Raw genomic sequence first — 17,161 nt, forward strand, 5'->3', positions numbered from 1 at the left:
TTTTTTTTTTTTTTTTTTTTTTTTTTTTGAGATGGAGTCTCGCTCTGTCACCCAGGCTGGAGTGCAGTGGTGCGATCTCAGCTTACTGCAACATCTATCTCCCGGATTCAAGCAGTTCTCATGCCTCAGCCTCCCGAGTAGCTGGGATTACAGGCATGCGCCACCACGCCCAGCTAATTTTTTGTATTTTTAGTAGAGATGGGGTTTCACCATGTTGGCCATGCTGGTCTCAAACACCTTGACCTCAAGTGACCTGCCTGCCTCAGCCTCCCAAAGTGCTGGGATTACAGGGATGAGCCACTGAGCCCAGTGATCATTAACTTTTTTTTTTTTTCCCTGAGACAGTGTCTCACTCTGTTGCCCAGGCTGGAGTGCAGTGGTGAGATCTCAGCTCACTGCAACCTCCACCTCCCCGGTTCAAGCGATTCTCCCACTTCAGCCTCCTGAGTACCTGGGACTACAGGTGCATGCCACCACACCTGGCTAATTCTTTTGTGTTTTGTGGTAGAGACAGGATTTCACCATGTTGGTCAGGCTGGTCTCACACTCCTCAAGTGATCTTCCTACTTTGGCCTCCCAAAGTGCTGGGATTACAGGCATGAGCCATTGTGCCCGGCCCAGGTGATTTCTTACTGTGTGTTAACATCCTATTCTTTCTGATCAAAGTACACTCTTTAGCATTTCTTGTAGGACAGGTCTGGTATTGATGAAATCCTTTAGCTTTTGCTTGTCTGGGAAAGTCTTTATTTCTCCTTCATGGTTGAAGGACATTTTCACCAGATATACTATTCAAGGGTAAAAGTGTTTTTTTCCCTTCAGCACTTCAAATATGTCAAGACATTCTCTCCTGGATTGTAAGCTTTCCACTGAGAAGTCTGCCGCCAGACATATTGGAGCTCCATTGTATATTATTTGTTTCGTTTCTCTTGCTGCTTTTAGTATCCTTACTTTGTCCTTGACCTTTAGCTTGATTATTAAATGCCCTGAGGTAGTCTTTGGGTTAAATCTGCTTGGTGTTCTATAACCTTCTTGTTCTTGGATATTGATATCTTTCTCTAGGTTTGGGAAGTCCTCTGTTATTATCCCTTTGAATAAACTTTCTGTCCCTATCTCTTTCGCTACCTCCTCTTTAAGTCCAATAACTCTTAGATTTGCCATTTTGAGGCATTTTGATTGTATTTTCTAGATCCTGTAGGCGTGCTTTGTCGTTCATTCTTTTTTCTCTTGTCTTCTCTGATAGGGTATTTTCTTTTTTTTTGAGACGGAGTCTCGCTCTGTCGCCCAGGCTGGAGTGCAGTGGCTGGATCTCAGCTCACTGCAAGCTCCGCCTCCCGGGTTCCCGCCATTCTCCTGCCTCAGCCTCCCGAGTAGCTGGGACTATAGGCGCCCGCCACCTCGCCCGGCTAGTTTTTTGTACTTTTTTTTTTTAGTAGAGACGGGGTTTCACCGTGTTAGCCAGGATGGTCTCGATCTCCTGACCTTGTGATCCGCCCGCCTCGGCCTCCCAAAGTGCTGGGATTACAGGCTTGAGCCACCGCGCCTGGCCTCTGATAGTGTATTTTCAAATAGCCTGTCTTCAAGTTCACTAATTCTTTCTTCTGCTTGATCAATTCTGCTATTAAAGGACTCTGATGCATTCTTCAGTATGCCAATTGCATTTTTCAGCTCTAGGGTTTCTGCTTGATTCTTTTCAATTATTTTAATCTCTTTGTTACATTTACCTGATAGAATTTTGAATTAGGACTGCAGATACAAATGCAAGAGGCAGGAATTACTCCTAAGCAAGGAAGTATAACTATATTCTTAAACTTTTGTGTGAGAATTCCTAAGGGTCTGATGGGGCAGGTTGTGCCTTCACCTTATCTAGCAAAAATGGGGCTAACAATAAATACAAATATATTGCCTACTGCTCAAGATAGCTTACTAGTTCTGTACCTATGTAAGCCTGCCCTGTACGAATGGGAGTGGACCGAAGAAGAAGCATTTACAAGACAAGTATTTCTACCTACAATCTGGATAAACACAATGGCCTAACCCAATGTTCTTTCCAAAGGTGGAAAAGTTTGGGTATAAATGGAGAACAAGAGGTGTAGTAGCTGGGAATAAATGAATGAATCCATGCATTAATAAGAAATGCAATGAGGGAAGTCCACTATTACATTAATGCTTAGAAAGAAGATCAGAGAAAAAGATGCTATCGCCTCTTCATTCAATTATACTTGACGCCTGAAAGCATAAAGCCATATTTTGCCAAGACCACTCCTGCTCTGGAAACTGACAAGATCAAAGGGGAGCCTGCCAGCCTGAGTGGCCGTATCCTGGGAGACATTTTGTCATATGATCTGGTGATGAACAGGACTAATTATTAATGACAATGGGACTCTAGTAATGTGTGAACATCTTTTGACTCTTAATTTGCAGGTTACATCTACCATAGTGCAATATGATAAAGCACTGGTGTTGTTGGCAAGATTATAATACTAATATTGAGGGTCACATGTATTGGGAAATTGAGCAAAAAGCTTCCCATCTCTACTTCCACACTAGCTCCTCTAAATTTTCAATATATTCATGTTGATACTATCTCTTTGTCTGTTACAAAAATGCTATTCCAAATGCAGTTGCTCAGGAAAGTATGACTGTTTTGCTACAAGGGATCTATGGGTAAAGGCTAGGGACTGGACTGTTGTATAACAGAGTTTGTCTGTTCTTTGACCCAGGTTGCTGGGAAGTAACTTCTAAGCTCTTGCAATTTCCCAAATGATAGGTGTTTCTTTAGTATTCATGATGAGGCTCTAGATGGATTATACTAATTAGCTGACTCAGGACGAGGACTGGACATGCCAGAAAGACCAACTTGTGTGTTTGGAGAGGTGGGGCTTTGAGCCAAGTAATATCAGCCTGACCTCCCAATCTCTGGGGAGGGGAGTGGAACTGGAAATTGATTTTTTTTTTTAATAAAAAAACCTTACATTTATTTAATATTTAAGACACTTGAAGCCCCTCACTTAATCTTTTGTTTTGTTTTGTTCTTTTTTTTAATTTTTAAATTTTGGAGGTACATAGTAGGTGAATATATTTATGAATTACATGAGATATTTTGATACAGGCATGCAATGGGTAATAATCACATCAGGGTACATGAGGTGTCCACCACCTCAAGCACTTATCCTTTGTGTTACAAACAATCTGATTATACTCTTTTAGTTATTTTAAATGTACAATTAAATTATTTTGGCTATAGTCACCTGTCGTGCTAGCAAATACTAGGTCTTATTCATTATTTGTTTTTTTGTACCATTAACCATCTCCACCTCCCCCCGATGCCTGCCACTATACCACTACCCTTTCCAGCCTCTCCTAATCATCATTCTACTCTCTATCTCTATGAGTTCAATTATTTTAATTTTAAGCTCCCACAAATAAGTGAGAACATATGAAGTTTGTCTTTCTGCACCTGGCTTATTTCACTTAATATAATGACCTCCAGTTCCATCTATGTTCTTGCAAATGGCAGGATCTCATTCTTTTATATGGCTGAATAGTACTCCATTGTGTATATGTACCACATTTTCTTTATCCTTTCATCAGTCGATGGACACTTAGGTTGCTTCCAAATCTTGGCTATTGTCAATAGTGCTGCAATAAACATGGGAGTGCAGATATCTCTTCAATATATTGATTCTTTTCTTTCAGTCATATATCTAGCAATGGGATTGCTGGATCATATGGTAGCTCTGTTTTTAGTTTTTTGAGGAACCTTCAAACTGTTCTCCATAGTGGTTGTACTAATTTACATTCCCACCAACAGTGTATGAGAGTTTCCTTTTCTCCACATCCTCACCAGCATTTGTTATTGCCTGGCTTTTGGATAAAAGCCATTTTAATAGGGATTAAATGCTTTCTCATTGTAGTTTTGACTTGCATTTCTCTGATGATCAATTATATTGAGCACCTTTTCATATGCTTGTTTGCCATTTGTATGTCTTTTTTAAAATTTCTTTTCTTAAGGAAATGTATGTCTGCTTTTCAGTAATGTCTATTCAGGTCTTTAGCCCATTTTTAATTGGATTATTAGCTTTTTTAATAGGGTTGTATGAGTTCCTTATTTATTTATTTATTTATTTATTTTTTCCAAGATGGAGTCTTGCTGTGTCACCCAGGCTGGAGCGCAGTGGTGCAACCTCTGCCTCCCAGGTTTGAGCAATTCTCCTACCTCAGCCTTCCAAGCAGCTCGGATTATAGGCATGCACCACCACGCCTGGCTAATTTTTGTATTTTTAGTAGAGACAGGGTTTCACCATGTTGGTCAGGTTGGTCTCGAACTCCTGACCTCAAGTGATTGGCCTGCCTTGGCCTCCCAAAGTGCTGGAATTACAGGCATGAGCTACTGTGCCCAGCCCATATGAACATTTTAACAATATTGACTCTTCCAATCCATAAACAATGAACATGGAAAATCTTTCTTTTTTTTTTTCTTTGAGACAGAGTCTCACTCTGTTGCCGCCCAGGCTGGAGTACAGCAGCACAATCACAGCTCACTGCAACCTCTGCCTCCTGGGCTCAAGCGATCCTGCCACCTTAGCCTCCCAAGCAACTGGGACTACGAGTGCATGCCACCACGCCCGGCTAATTTTTTTGTTTTTTCGTAGAGACAGGGTTTTGCCACCATGCCCGGCCAAGGTTTGCCGGTGTTTTGTTGAGGATTTTTACATCAATATTCATTAGTGATACTGGCCTGTAGTTTTATTTATTTATTTATTTATTTTTTTTGATGTGTCTTCATCTGGTTTTGGGATCAGGGTAATACTGGCTTTGTAGAATGAGTTTGGAAGTATTCCCTCCTCCTCTAATACATCTTTTTCTCTAAATGCTTCTCCTTGTTAAAAGTAAATTTGTAGGCCAGGTGCCGTGGCTCACGCCTGTAATCCCAACACTTTGGGAGGCCAAGGCAGCTGGATCGTCTGAGGTCAGAAGGTTCAAGACCAACCAGAGACAGGTGAAACCCGGTCTCTACTAAAATACAAAAATTAGCTGGGTGTGGTGGCACATGCCTGTAATCCCAGCAACTTGGGAGGCTGAGGCATGAGAATTGCTTGAACAAGGAAGGTGGAGGTTGCAGTGAGCCGAGATGGTGCCACTGCACTCCAGCCTGGGCGGCAGAGTGAGACTCAGTCTCAAAAAAAAAAAAGTAAATATGTTAGGGATAAAAGATTTTAAGGTGAAAAAAATAGGATTAATAAATTCAGCATGTTCCATGATGGGGGAACCTATCTCCCTTAGAGCTTTTTCTATCTCATGGGCAATGTTTGTTCCACCATGTATGCTGTTGCCATTTTGCATTAAAGGCCTGAGTGCCGTTAGGATACATGTTTTGTACCCAGAATTTGTGAGTTCCCCATACTAGGGTTAGATGAGTGGTCATCACACCTGGGTGTAATTAGTTTGAGTATGCCATAAAGCCTCCCATAGCCTTCCTTGTCTCAGCATGGGGCTGTTCCCCAAGAGAATTTGGACATATCATGGGATGCCTACTGCTTTAATACTATAAGAAACCCATTTGGGCTGGGCATCCAGGCCCACGCCTATAATCTCAACACTTTGGGAGGCCAAGCCAGGAGGATCACTTGAGGCCAGGAGTTCAAGACCAGCCTGGGCAACATATTGAGACCTAGTCTCTACAAAAAAACATAGAAAAAATTAGGTGGATACGCTGGCATCAGCCTGTACTCAGCTACTCAGGAGGCTGAGGTGGGAGGATCACTTGGGCCTGGGAGATTGAGGTTGCAATGAGCTGTGATTGCACCACTGCATTCCAGCCTGGGTGATAGAGTGAGCCCTTATCTAAAAAAATAAAAACTAGGCCAGGTGCAGTGGCTCACACCTGTAATCCCAGCACTTTGGGAGGCTGAGACGGGTGGATCACCTGAAGCCGGGAGTTTGAGACCAGCCTGACCAAATAGAGAAATCCCATCTCTACTAAAAATACAAAATTAGCCGGGCATGGCGGTGCACACCTGTAATCCCAGCTACTGCTACTCGGGAGGCTGAGACAGGAGAATCACTTGAACCCAGGAGGCAGAGGTTGCCACGAGCCGAGATCGTGCCATTGCACTCCAGCCTGGGCAACAATAGCAAAACTCCGTCTCAAAAAAATAAAAAAATAAAAAATAAAATTTTTTTCTATTCTGTTTAACAGCTTTTCATCCACAAAAACAAGGGTGATCTGCATTTGTGCATGGAGCTCATTGGGACAGGCTGGCCATGCTACTGTTATATTTTGTTCATTTTAACCGGAGACCTTTCTAAACATTCAATGATCAAGGTTTACAGTTACACAGTGATTACTCTGCCAGGAGTTGTAAACCACATAATCCAAAGGCCCCCAAAAGAGTAGTTCCTGGAAATTCCTTCCCAAATGGTATCCTTCGTAGTAGATGTAACCTGAAAATTAAGAGTCAAAAATCTCTGGCACATTGCTAGAGTTACATTCTGTTGTCAGCAACTGGTGCAGCTCATCCTCATATCATATGACCAAGTCTCAGAGCAGTGCCACTCAGGTTTGCAGGCTGCCATTTGACCTTGTCAGGGCCCAAAAGCAGGAGTCGTCTTGGCAAATGCATGGCTTCCCCCTTTCAGGCATCTGGTATAATCATGCTAAGACACAATCTTACTCTCTTGTTTTGAGTCTCTCCAGGCACCAACGTGATATTGCATTCCCCTCATTGCATAACCCATTTACTCATTCCTTTACCCTCAGCTACTGCGTCTCTTCCTCACCATCTGTCATTGATTTTTTTTTTTTTTTTTTTTTTTTTTTTTTTTTTGAGATAGAGTCTTACTCTATTGCTGGAGTGCAGTGATGCAATATTGGCCCACTGCAACCTCCACCTCCCGGGTTCAAGCAACTCTCCTGCCTCAGACTCCCAAGTAGCTAGAATTACAGGCATCACCATGCCCAGCTAATTTTTGTATTTTTAGTAGAGACGGGAGTGTTGCCATGTTGGCCAGGATGGTCTCAATCTCCTGACCTCCTGATCCACCCGCCTCGGACTTCCAAAGTGCTGGGATTACAGGCATGAGCCACCACGCCCAGCCCATCATTGATTTTTACCAAATTTTTCCACTTCTGGAAGGGACATTAGGCTTGGCCACTGTGCTGATCCACATTGCCAGCACCAACAGTATTGTTGCAGGTGCCTTGCCCTCAGTCCGCTCCCAGTCATATAAGGAAGAGTTACAAAGGTGTGGAACTAGTGGGCTATCTTGACCACTAGGCAACATGGCTGCATTCACTAAGAAGCCAAATTTAACCAGATACTATGAAGGCACAACACACCCCATCAGACCCTTAGTAAATCTGGCATAAAGGTTTAAAGGTACAGTTGCAGTTTTTTCCTTGAGAATCGTCCCTTCTACTGACACCCACATTTGCAGTTCTAGTCCTGGGGCCACTGTATTGGGTAGGAAAATATAGTTGAGATGATGTGGGAACAAATCATATAGTCATACCAACAACTCTGCCCTCCCTCTTTCCAGGTCCCCCAGAAAAATTAGGGGAATTCATCCAATGGAGACCTCCTTTGCTCCTCTCAAGTTGAATGTGAGCACACACTTTTTTTTTTTTTTAAGACAATCTTGCTCTTGTTGCCCAGGCTGGAGTGCAGTGGTGTGATCTTGGCTCATTGCAACCTCCACCTCCCGGGTTCAAGTGACTCTCCTGCCTCAGCCTCTCAAGTAGCTGGGATCACAGGCATGTGCCACCACACCTGGCTAATTTTTGTATTTTTAGTAGAGATGGGGTTTCACCATATTGCCCAGGCTGGTCTTGAACTCCTGACCTCAATTGATCCACCGGCCTCGGCCTCCCAAAGTGCTGGGATTACAGGTGTGAGCCACCGTGCCCGGCCAGAGCACACATTTCTGAAGGTATGTAAGCCACCCCTTCATGCTTTTATCTCCCTCCCCCCACTATAGACAGCAAATGTTTCAACTATCTGTTCCAATTTTCTATCAAAGCGCTACTCTGAGGATGGTATGCAACACCATATGTCCATTTGCTGTGGTATTGCTTGCCCCGTTGCTGAACGCTAGATGCTGTCAATTGTGTTCTCTGATCTGAAGAAATGTAACTTGGTAGTCCACACTGGTACAGCATCTTCTGTTCTAATATAGCATCTTGTAGTATTTTGCACATTTGCATCTACAACCTGATATGCAAAGCTACTTTAATGTGCCCTTTACATTTCCATAGGGTTATGCCCCAGGTGGGCAACACTTTAGTAGTTCAGTTTTTCACTGCCTATCTGCCAGGCCATTGGAAGCGGCCCATGAGTCAGTAAAAACCCAAACACGGCCGGGCGCGGTGGCTCAAGCCTGTAATCCCAGCACTTTGGGAGGCCGAGACGGGCGGATCACGAGGTCAGGAGATCGAGACCATCCTGGCTAACACGGTGAAACCCCGTCTCTACTAAAAAATACAAAAAACTAGCCGGGCGAGGTGGCGGGCGCCTGTAGTCCCAGCTACTCGGGAGGCTGAGGCAGGAGAATGGCATAAACCCGGGAGGCGGAGCTTGCAGTGAGCTGAGATCCGGCCACTGTACTCCAGCCTGGGCGACAGAGCGAGACTCCGTCTCAAAAAAAAAAAAACCAAACACAGGGGCTTTTATCATTCGATTCTTCTATCACTGCAAGGCAAACAGCATGCAATTCAATCCACTGAGGTGATTTGTTCTTACCTTCTTCAAAGATTTTCCATCCTCAGTCAGAGTGCAAAGGCCTTCCAAACAAGGTCTTTCTACCTATAAACCAAGCAGCTTTTTATCATTCAACCAAGAGCTGTTCAAAGGGCCCCTATGTGGCACTAGGATCCATCAGCTCCTCGGTGCTTCCAGAGTTGACCCTAGAGGGAAAGAGGCTTCCTGCTCCTGAATACCATGAGCACCTCCTTGCATTCCCTGAGCAGCACGCTCCTGAATAAACCGTTTCCATTTTATTCAGGAACTCTTCTGGGCACTGCCTTTGTTACAGAGTGTTCCTCTGACATCACCCAAGACATTATGGGTATTTCAGGTTTCAGGATTATTTTGTGTTCTGCAGTCATGGAAGCAGTTTCTGGAAACACTCAAGAGCCAGCTAGTAATTGTCTCTCAAATGACCTCTACATACACTGCATCTGGAAATGTTATGGCCCACTCAGCGATCACCGCTGAGTGCACCTCCCAGGTTTCTGCCATAAGCCCTTCCGATTGAGTCTACACAGGGCCATTGTGCAGAGAATTGGCCACACCAGTATGATTAAAGTGCTAACCTCCCTTTGTCCACCAGCTGTTCTACACCATCTCAAATTAGCCACCAGTGTGGGTTCAGGCAGTCGGACAGGCACTTTACTGCCCGAAGACCCTACTTGTTCCCTCAGCCCTGTATGTCACTCCAACCCACAAACTCCTAACACACACACACACACACACACACACACACACAGCCCTTGTCCAGTCCCAGGGAACACGCCTTGACCAGTTTGCCACAGACTCTAGCCTTCTCTTCTGTCCTAATGGGGTGCTGGTGGTGACCTGATCTGCTCCTATCCCTGTCTCTGCAGCGAGATTTAGTGCCACGGGGAGCTCTTACACCAAGTTCAAATGGCCAAGCTCTACCAGGATGACAAGCAGTTTGTGGACATGCCTCTGTCTATTGCTCCAGGTGAAGCACCTAGGGCTGAACCTCCTCTCCAAAGAACCTTCTCTCCAAAGAAGGCAGGGGGCAAGAACAAGCAGAGAGGCCCCTGTGATCAGGGAGTGACTTGTGACACCCTGCTGACCCCTCCCTGCTGCCTGCTCTCCAGAACAAGTCCTGCAGATCTTCACTGAGTTGGCCAGGGACCACAATCACAGCATCCCCAGGGAGCAGCTGCAGGTGTTTGTCCAGGAACTCTTCCAGGCCAAGGGGCAGGAGCTGCAGCCCTGGACCCCTGCAGACTGGAAAGACAGGTATGACTCTGGATGGGGAACAAGAGAGGGTCCCTTCCAACCGAGCTGCCTCCCCGAACCCTGGGGGGCCTGTGTTCTTCCAGCCCCCAGTTCCTGCAGAAGATTTCAGATGCCAAACTACGTGTCTGGGCAGGGCAGCTGCACCAGCTCTGGAAGAAGCTGGGGAAGAAGGTATCAGCGTCCTGGGCTTCCCCAAGGCCTGGCCAAGGGAACTGGAGAGAGGAATGTGCCTGGGGCCCACAGTGTCTCCGGAGCACAGATCAGGCTTCTTTTTCTGAGAAACCAGTTCCTGACCCCTGGATCCCCAAATAGAAGCCCTCTAGAAAGAACTTTTGAGGTCAGAAGAGCAGCATCTACTTCTAATGCCTTGCCTCCTCCAGGAAGGCTCCCCAGCCTCCCCAGGAAACCCCAGCCTGCCTTGCCACCTCCAGGCTGCCCAGTACTGGGTAGATGTTCACTGCCTGCTGGGCTGTCTCCTTCCCTGAGCTCCTTCTCAGGAGGCCTCCGTCTCAGGAGGAGTCAGTGCTACTGCTGGTTGGGGCCAGGCCCTGTGCTCAGCCCTGTCCTGAGCTACTTTGCTCATCTATATCCCCTCACCTGGGGAAAGCATTTGGGGTTTTACCCCTACCTGGCTCAGAGAATGGGGGTGATGGGCCAATCCTCTGAGCCTGGTTGGGTAGTGGCAGCAAGGATGAGGAGTAGAGGGGAAATGGGGGGCTGGAACCCCCCTTAACCACCCAGCCCACCCTGGGTCTTCGTAACGGCCACTGCTTGGTGGATACCTGCCCGGTGCCTGGCTGAGTGGTTGGGTCTTCTACCTGGCACCAAGTTGAGCCAGGACTCCCAAGGCCAGAAGGTGACAGATGAGGACCCCAGGGCTCCCAGCGGCCAGGCCTTTATCACATGGCTGAGCAGCAGTGGAGCCAGAGCTGAACCCAACTGCCTGGCTCCAAAGCCTGTGACTCCCGGGGCCTCAGATTCCCCAGCTGCCTGCAGCCTCTGCTTCCATGGGGATTCTAGGCTCCCCTTGCCCTCTCTCCTGATTCCAGATGAAGCCAGAGGTTCTCAGCCACCCTGAACGGTTCTCTCTCATCTACTCAGAACATCCCTTCATTGTGCCTCGCGGTCGCTTTGTTGAGTTCTACTACTGGTGAGCGCCCAGGCCTGAGAGACCAGGGGGCCTACAGGACTGGCAGTGGTGCAGAAACCCAGGGCCAGCAGGGTGTCTTGAGCAGGGCAGAGTGCCCCACTGGCTGGTGTGCAGGGCAGAGGGAGACAGTAGGGTGGTGCCTAAGCTGCCCCTTCCCCAGGGACTCCTACTGGGTCATGGAGGGTCTGCTCCTCTCAGAGATGGCTGAGACGGTGAAGGGCATGCTGCAGAACTTCTTGGACCTGGTGAAAACGTGAGAGGGGGCCAGCCACCTCCAGCCTAGGTGGGGAGGATTGGCAGGTGTGCCATAGGCCTGGAGCTGGATTGCCTTGGTGCCAGTTGTTGGGGAGAAGGCATCTCATCAGGCCTTCCTCTTGGCAGCTATGGGCATGTCCCCAATGGCGGGCGTGTGTACTACCTGCAGCGGAGCCAGCCCCCACTCTTGACCCTCATGATGGATTGCTACCTGACTCCCACCAACGACACCACCTTCCTACAGTGGGTACCACCCTTCTTGTGCTGCTCTGCAGACTCACCCCCCACCTCAGACCTCTCAGGGCTGGAGATGGGCAGCGCGCCTGGGCTGAGGTGTTGTCTGCTTCACTCCAGGGAGAATATTGAGATGCTAGCCTTGGAATTGGACTTTTGGACCAAGAATACGACTGTCTCTGTGAGCTTGGAGGGAAAGAACTACCTCCTGAATCGCTATTATGTCCCTTACGGGGGACCCAGGTGAGGAACTGCACAGCCCACCCCTCAATCTCTTACCTGCTCACTCTGGGTAGAGCATCACAATACCCCGGGCAGGAGGAGGAGTGACTTGTCCTGACCTCTCAGATGGTGACACCGAGAGCTCTCTGCAATCCTGGGCTGTGGGGGCCCAAGGGCAGTTGGATCAAGATGGCTCAGCCTCCTCTTGACCACAGAGGGGCTTAGTAGCTACTAGTGCTGGGCTGCCCACCTCTCCTCTTTGCTAGGCCTGAGTCCTACAACAAAGACGCGGAGTTGGCTGACACCTTGCCGGAAGGTGAGCAGTAGCAGGGTGAGGGAGGGCTGGGGGCAAGGCGGCTGAGCACCTCTGTGTCAGGCTCTGGTCTCCTGTCATTGGCTGCCTATCCTGCAGCCGGGACTGGCTGGGTTCCCTGCTGTGTCCTCACAGGAGACCGGGAGCCTCTGTGGGGTGAGCTCAAGGCTGGGGCCAAGTCTGGCTGGGACTTCTCTTCACGCTGGCTCATCGGAGGCCCAAACCCCAATTCGCTTAGTGGCATCCGAACCAGCAAACTGGTGCCTGTTGACCTGAATGCCTTCCTATGCCAAGCAGAGGAGCTGATGAGCAAATTCTATTCCAGGCTGGGTGAGCACCCCAGGAGGGAAGGGTAAGCAGGGAGCCTGGTTTCCTGCCTCAGACTTGGCAATAGAACTGGAAGTAGGACCCTGGGGTGACAGGCCTTCAGCAACCCAGCCTGTCGAGCCCCGCCCTAGTGGACGCCTGCACTCACATTTGTGTACCAGACAAGAGGACAAACGGAGCCCACCCTAATCCTCTCTTCCTCCCTTTCTTACTGTGAGGGTCTCTAGGGTCTGTGAGGGGAACTCTAGTCCACACATCCAAAATCCATCCACTCCCTCTCCTCAGACAGCTGTTCTTGACCCCCTGAGAGCTAGGGGAATCCACCCAGCCAATACCCTTGGGAGGATAGACCCTGGGACAGATCAGCTCCAGTGGTTCCCTGGGAGCAGTGTGGGGCTATATACTCAGGAAATTCCAGGACCTAGACACCAGAAGTGTGGTCGGTTCCAGGTCGGCACATCCCCTTGGTCATCAGGGTGTCTTAGTCCTTGCAGAGAAACACAAAGGGTGGAGGCCAAAGTAGAGCCACGAAAGGCTTGCGGCCCGCAGGCAGGGCGCTGGCTGCTGGGTCTAAAGGCAGCACTGCCCCAGGGAACGACTCCCAGGCCACAAAGTATAGAACTCTGCGGGCACAGCGTTTGGCCGCCCTGAATGCAGTCCTGTGGGATGAGGAGACCGGTGCCTGGTTCGACTACGACCTTTAGAACAAGAAGAAGAACCAGGAGTTTTACCCATCCAACCTCGCTCCACTCTGAGCCGGGTGTTTCTCTGACCCTGGTGTGCCAGACAAGGCTCTAAAATACCTGGAGGTGAGGGCACAGCAGGTGCCTGGGGTCCACTGCAGGCAGCACCACCCCCTCCCAACCCTGAGCAGGACCTGCAGGGGAGGCCGCTTCCTCTGGCTGTGCCTCTTGTCCCAGGCTGTGGGTCCTGCAGAGCCACCGGGGGGCAGCTGTGAGCCAAGAAGAAAAGAGTCAAGAAGGGGACATCTGGCTTCCTGCGGGGCCCAGTATCCTGTCCTGGCTCCCAGTCCAGCCCCACCCACAGTAATGGGAATGTCTGGGACCTTCTAGGACAGCCAGATCCTGACTTACCAGTATGGAATCCCGACCTCTCTCCGGAAGACAGGCCAGCAGTGGGGTTTCCCCAATGCCTGGGCCCCCCTGCAGGACCTGGTCATCAGAGGTAAGGAGGCAGGGCTGGCACAGCCAAGGGCCCTCCCCAGGGTGTAGAGGTGGGCCTCCCTGGTGCTGGGGACGCATGAACAAAAGACGCAGGCCCCGCGTCCTTTCTCACTCCTCTGCTCTCCTGGCCTCCACTTGGCAAACATTTATGTCCACCCGACCTGTCCAGTGCAGTCAGTCCTGTTTGCCCTTCAAACCAGCGCCCTCGATTAAGGGCAGTTTGGCCCATGGTCTCAGAAGGGAAGTCTTAGGACCCAGGCCTCTTTCTCTCCTTGGGGAGAGTAGGGTGCAGCCTCTGCTCTGTCTGGGATGGGAGACCTGGAGGTTGAGTCCTGCCTGCGATGGGGTCTAGAAGGGCCAAGGCACCTTTACCTCGGGCCCAGGAAGTGGCTTTCCAGCCGGCTCAGAATTGGATCCGAACCAACTTTGATGTCTACTCGCAAAAGTAAGCCATGTATGAGAAGGTGAGCTGGCCTGAGCCCTCCCTGCACCCCCAGGGCGTCCCAGTGCAGAGGTGGGTCAGGCTTGGCAGCAGGGCCCAGGGCCAGCACAGCTGGGATGGTGGCGGCACCCAGTGGCCACTCCTGGGTACTGCAGGGGCTGCTGGGCAGGCAGAGCAGCTTCTCCCCAAGGGCTCCGGTTGTTTGTTGTTCCTGGAGCTGGGGGCAGTGCCTGACCTACAGCCCACCTGCTTGTCCCCAGTATGACATCAGCAACGGTGGACAGCCTGGTGGGGGAGGAGAGTATGAAGTTCAGGTGAGCAGGCCAGGGGCGGGCTGGCCATCGCCCTACAGGGAACTCCTGGGCTCTGTTGCCACGACCCCCACCCCAGGCCTCAGTGTGCTCACCTGCATGTGGGCCCAGGGAACGAGCTTACTGGTGCTTCCTGTACTGCTGGGGTTAGGCAGGGCCAGTGCCCCTGGGGAGAGAGCCCACAGCCCCCACCAAGGGTCTGCGGCTTCCCCAGAAACCGGGCCCCACTGCCCTGCCTCTCCCAGGAGAGCTTTGGCTGGACGAATGGCGTGGTCCTGATGCTGCTGGACCGCTATGGTGACCGGCTGACCTCAGGGGCCCAGCTGGCTTTCCTAGAGCCCCACTGCCTGGTGGCCACCCTTCTACCCAGCCTCCTGTACAGCCTCCTGTCACGGTGACAGCCCTCCCCTCCTCCCCTGGCCCCAGCTCCTGTCCCATTAAACCTCTGTACCAGTTCCCGTCTTCCCCTGCCTCTTCATGCCCTCCTACCTCCCAGCCTGTCCTCAGAGTGAAGTGGGGGACAGGTTCATGACCTGGAGGTCATGGGTTGGGGCCTAGCTCCCTCCTGGAACCTTGAATAGGGTGGAAATCCTGCTCCGGGGGGAAGACCTATCCCTCCTACCCCAAGTGCCCCAGCGCCAAGTCCCACACCTCCGGCCTTCCACTCACTTCCATAGTCCAAAGGCTTTATTGTTCTGCTGAAATGCTTACAAATACTGAAAACCCCCAGCCTGGGCCCACGCAACCAAGGGCTTAATGCTGGGAAGGAGAGCAGGGTAGGTGGGCTTTGTGTTAAGGCGTGAAGGGCGAGGCCGGACAGCTGGAGGCCTGGTCCTCCACTCTCCATTTCCATCGCCCTTCGGAGGCTGAAGGAAGGGCAGCGGCACCACAGGGCCCTTCCCCTCTGCTGCATCATCTCCTGCTCAGGCTTTCCCTCTAGGAGCATCGGAGGAATCCTCTTTCCCTGTCGGAAACTCGACCCTGTACAGAACTCCAACCATAACTTTTCTAGCTTCCCCTCCCAACCGCATCACTCCTCCTCTGTTCCCTAGATCCCCCGGCTTCATCCCTTCTGGCTCTAAGCAAGGCACCAGTGGAAGGGAGAGGGCTGGACTGGGGGGCTGGCAGGCTGTGCATAAGGGCTGAAGACACAGGCATGGGGCAGGGAACAGGTGTTCAGTCCCTTTCCCCCAGCATGAGATGCCCAGGGGCCTGGGCTGGAGAGATGATGGCACGTACCCTCAGATGGCCCACAGCTGAAGCAGTGGGCTGGGCCACAGAGCTGCAGCAATTAGTATGTAACCATGGCAATGAGGCAGTTGCTATGGTAACCATGGTGATGGGTCTGCAACTAGGGGATGGACCTGGGACCTCAAGGATGACACTTGAGATCTCTGGCCCTTGAGCAAGGTGATACAAAGGATATGGGAAAGGAGAACAATGGGGCAGAGTGGGGTTTGAGAAGTGGGAAGTGGGCTGCCTGAGCTATTACCCCACTCTGGATGTGGTTCTGCTCAGCTCCCAAAGCCCCTGGCAAAGGGGTCTGAGGCAGGAGGGGATCTTTGGCAGCTTATGGTACCATAATTTGTCTTTTAGAAAAGAGAAAAGAGGCTGGGGAGAGCAGGTGTCAGGTCGGAGCTGAGGCCCTCTCTGTGACAGCGCCTCAGCCCTGGCTGGGCCCGGGGCAGGACCCTAAAGGGTTACTGCAAGTTCTGGGTTCCCAGGAGGCAGCAAAGCCACCTCCACTTTTCTTCTTCTGGCTGGTTCTTCAGGAGGCCAGAGCCCAGAAACTCACAGGACCAAGCTCTTTACAGAATATTAAAGTCTTCTTATACAAAAGCCTCAGTTGTGCTCTGCCAGGAGGCCCACGGCAGTTAGTTCATGAACTGAGTGTAGCCCTCAGCCCCTGTGACGATGACATCCATCCAGATGCGCATGGCCTCTGCAGATGGGGCCACCATGTAGTACAGCCGGTCATGGGTCTTCACGCAGAAGGTGAGGGCTGGGTTCGGGCTCTGCCAAGGGAAGAGAGGAATGTCTAAGATGGGGCTCACCCATGCCTAGGAATAGTCTCACCTGCTTCCCTATCTGCCCTTTCCCCTCCCAGCCCCCGGAAAGCCCTGGAGCTTAGGACTGAGTCCTAAATAGGCCCAGAGCATAGTCCCCACCAGTCCATGTGAGCCCCAGGCTGAAATGTTCCCTTCTCACACCACAGCAGTCCTGGGCTCTCTAAACTCCCTGGACCCTGACAGAGCTATAACCTGACAAGGGGGGCACTGGTCCTTGACACCCCAAGTTCAAGAGTGAGTATCAAGAGGATCAGACACAAAGGGCTATTCCAGTGAGGACCAGAGTTTCCTCTCAGCAAAACATGGGCAGACAGAGAAAGCTACAAGTAGGATGCTAGGCCCCGGGACCCCAGAGGAGCAGAGACCAGGACTGGGGTGGGCATCAGAGGGTTGGTGGCAGGGAGGCTGACTTGCATTAGGGAAGCAGGCCCCAGCCTCAGATATCTCCTGTTTATCAATTTCTCCCTATCAAATCTAGTCTTTGAGGGTCCCCTCCACCCCTTCCAGCCATCCCTTCTGTATCAGCCCCCCCACGGGGAGATATCCTGCTGTCATTTCCAGGAGAGGAGGGAGGCAGCAAGGAGAGGGAGGCACCCAAGCCCAGAGGAGCTTCTTGCTCTTTGCAACCTGCTTTCTGCTCCTCCCTTGGGCCTGGGGAAGTGGGG

The 17,161-nt window shown here is 50.5% G+C and overlaps 2 protein-coding genes across 35 annotated transcripts in view; one reads left to right on the top strand and one right to left on the bottom strand.

The window, feature by feature from the left end:
* TREH (trehalase) overlaps positions 1-15,574 on the top strand; it is a 23,495-nt gene extending 7,921 nt beyond the window's left edge. The window contains 15 exon segments of the mRNA XM_017883000.1: positions 9,602-9,702; positions 9,845-9,989; positions 10,073-10,160; positions 11,039-11,139; positions 11,300-11,392; positions 11,521-11,637; positions 11,749-11,871; positions 12,117-12,166; positions 12,299-12,493; positions 13,082-13,299; positions 13,564-13,675; positions 13,889-13,955; positions 14,027-14,138; positions 14,377-14,430; positions 14,673-15,574. Of these exon segments, the coding sequence (XP_017738489.1) occupies positions 9,602-9,702; positions 9,845-9,989; positions 10,073-10,160; positions 11,039-11,139; positions 11,300-11,392; positions 11,521-11,637; positions 11,749-11,871; positions 12,117-12,166; positions 12,299-12,493; positions 13,082-13,299; positions 13,564-13,675; positions 13,889-13,955; positions 14,027-14,138; positions 14,377-14,430; positions 14,673-14,825 (1,729 nt within the window). The 3' untranslated portion in view covers positions 14,826-15,574.
* The window catches only part of PHLDB1 (pleckstrin homology like domain family B member 1), a 55,173-nt gene continuing 53,108 nt past the window's right edge, over positions 15,097-17,161 (bottom strand). For all 34 annotated transcript variants that reach the window (XM_017883028.1, XM_017883030.1, XM_017883021.1 and 31 more), the window contains one exon: positions 15,097-16,442. In XM_017883028.1, the coding sequence (XP_017738517.1) occupies positions 16,302-16,442 (141 nt within the window). In that variant the 3' untranslated portion in view covers positions 15,097-16,301. The remainder of the gene's footprint in view (positions 16,443-17,161) is intronic.

Source organism: Rhinopithecus bieti, unplaced genomic scaffold (genome assembly GCF_001698545.2).
Source record: "Rhinopithecus bieti isolate Rb0 unplaced genomic scaffold, ASM169854v2 scaffold_11964, whole genome shotgun sequence".
NCBI classification, from domain to species: domain Eukaryota; kingdom Metazoa; phylum Chordata; class Mammalia; order Primates; family Cercopithecidae; genus Rhinopithecus; species Rhinopithecus bieti.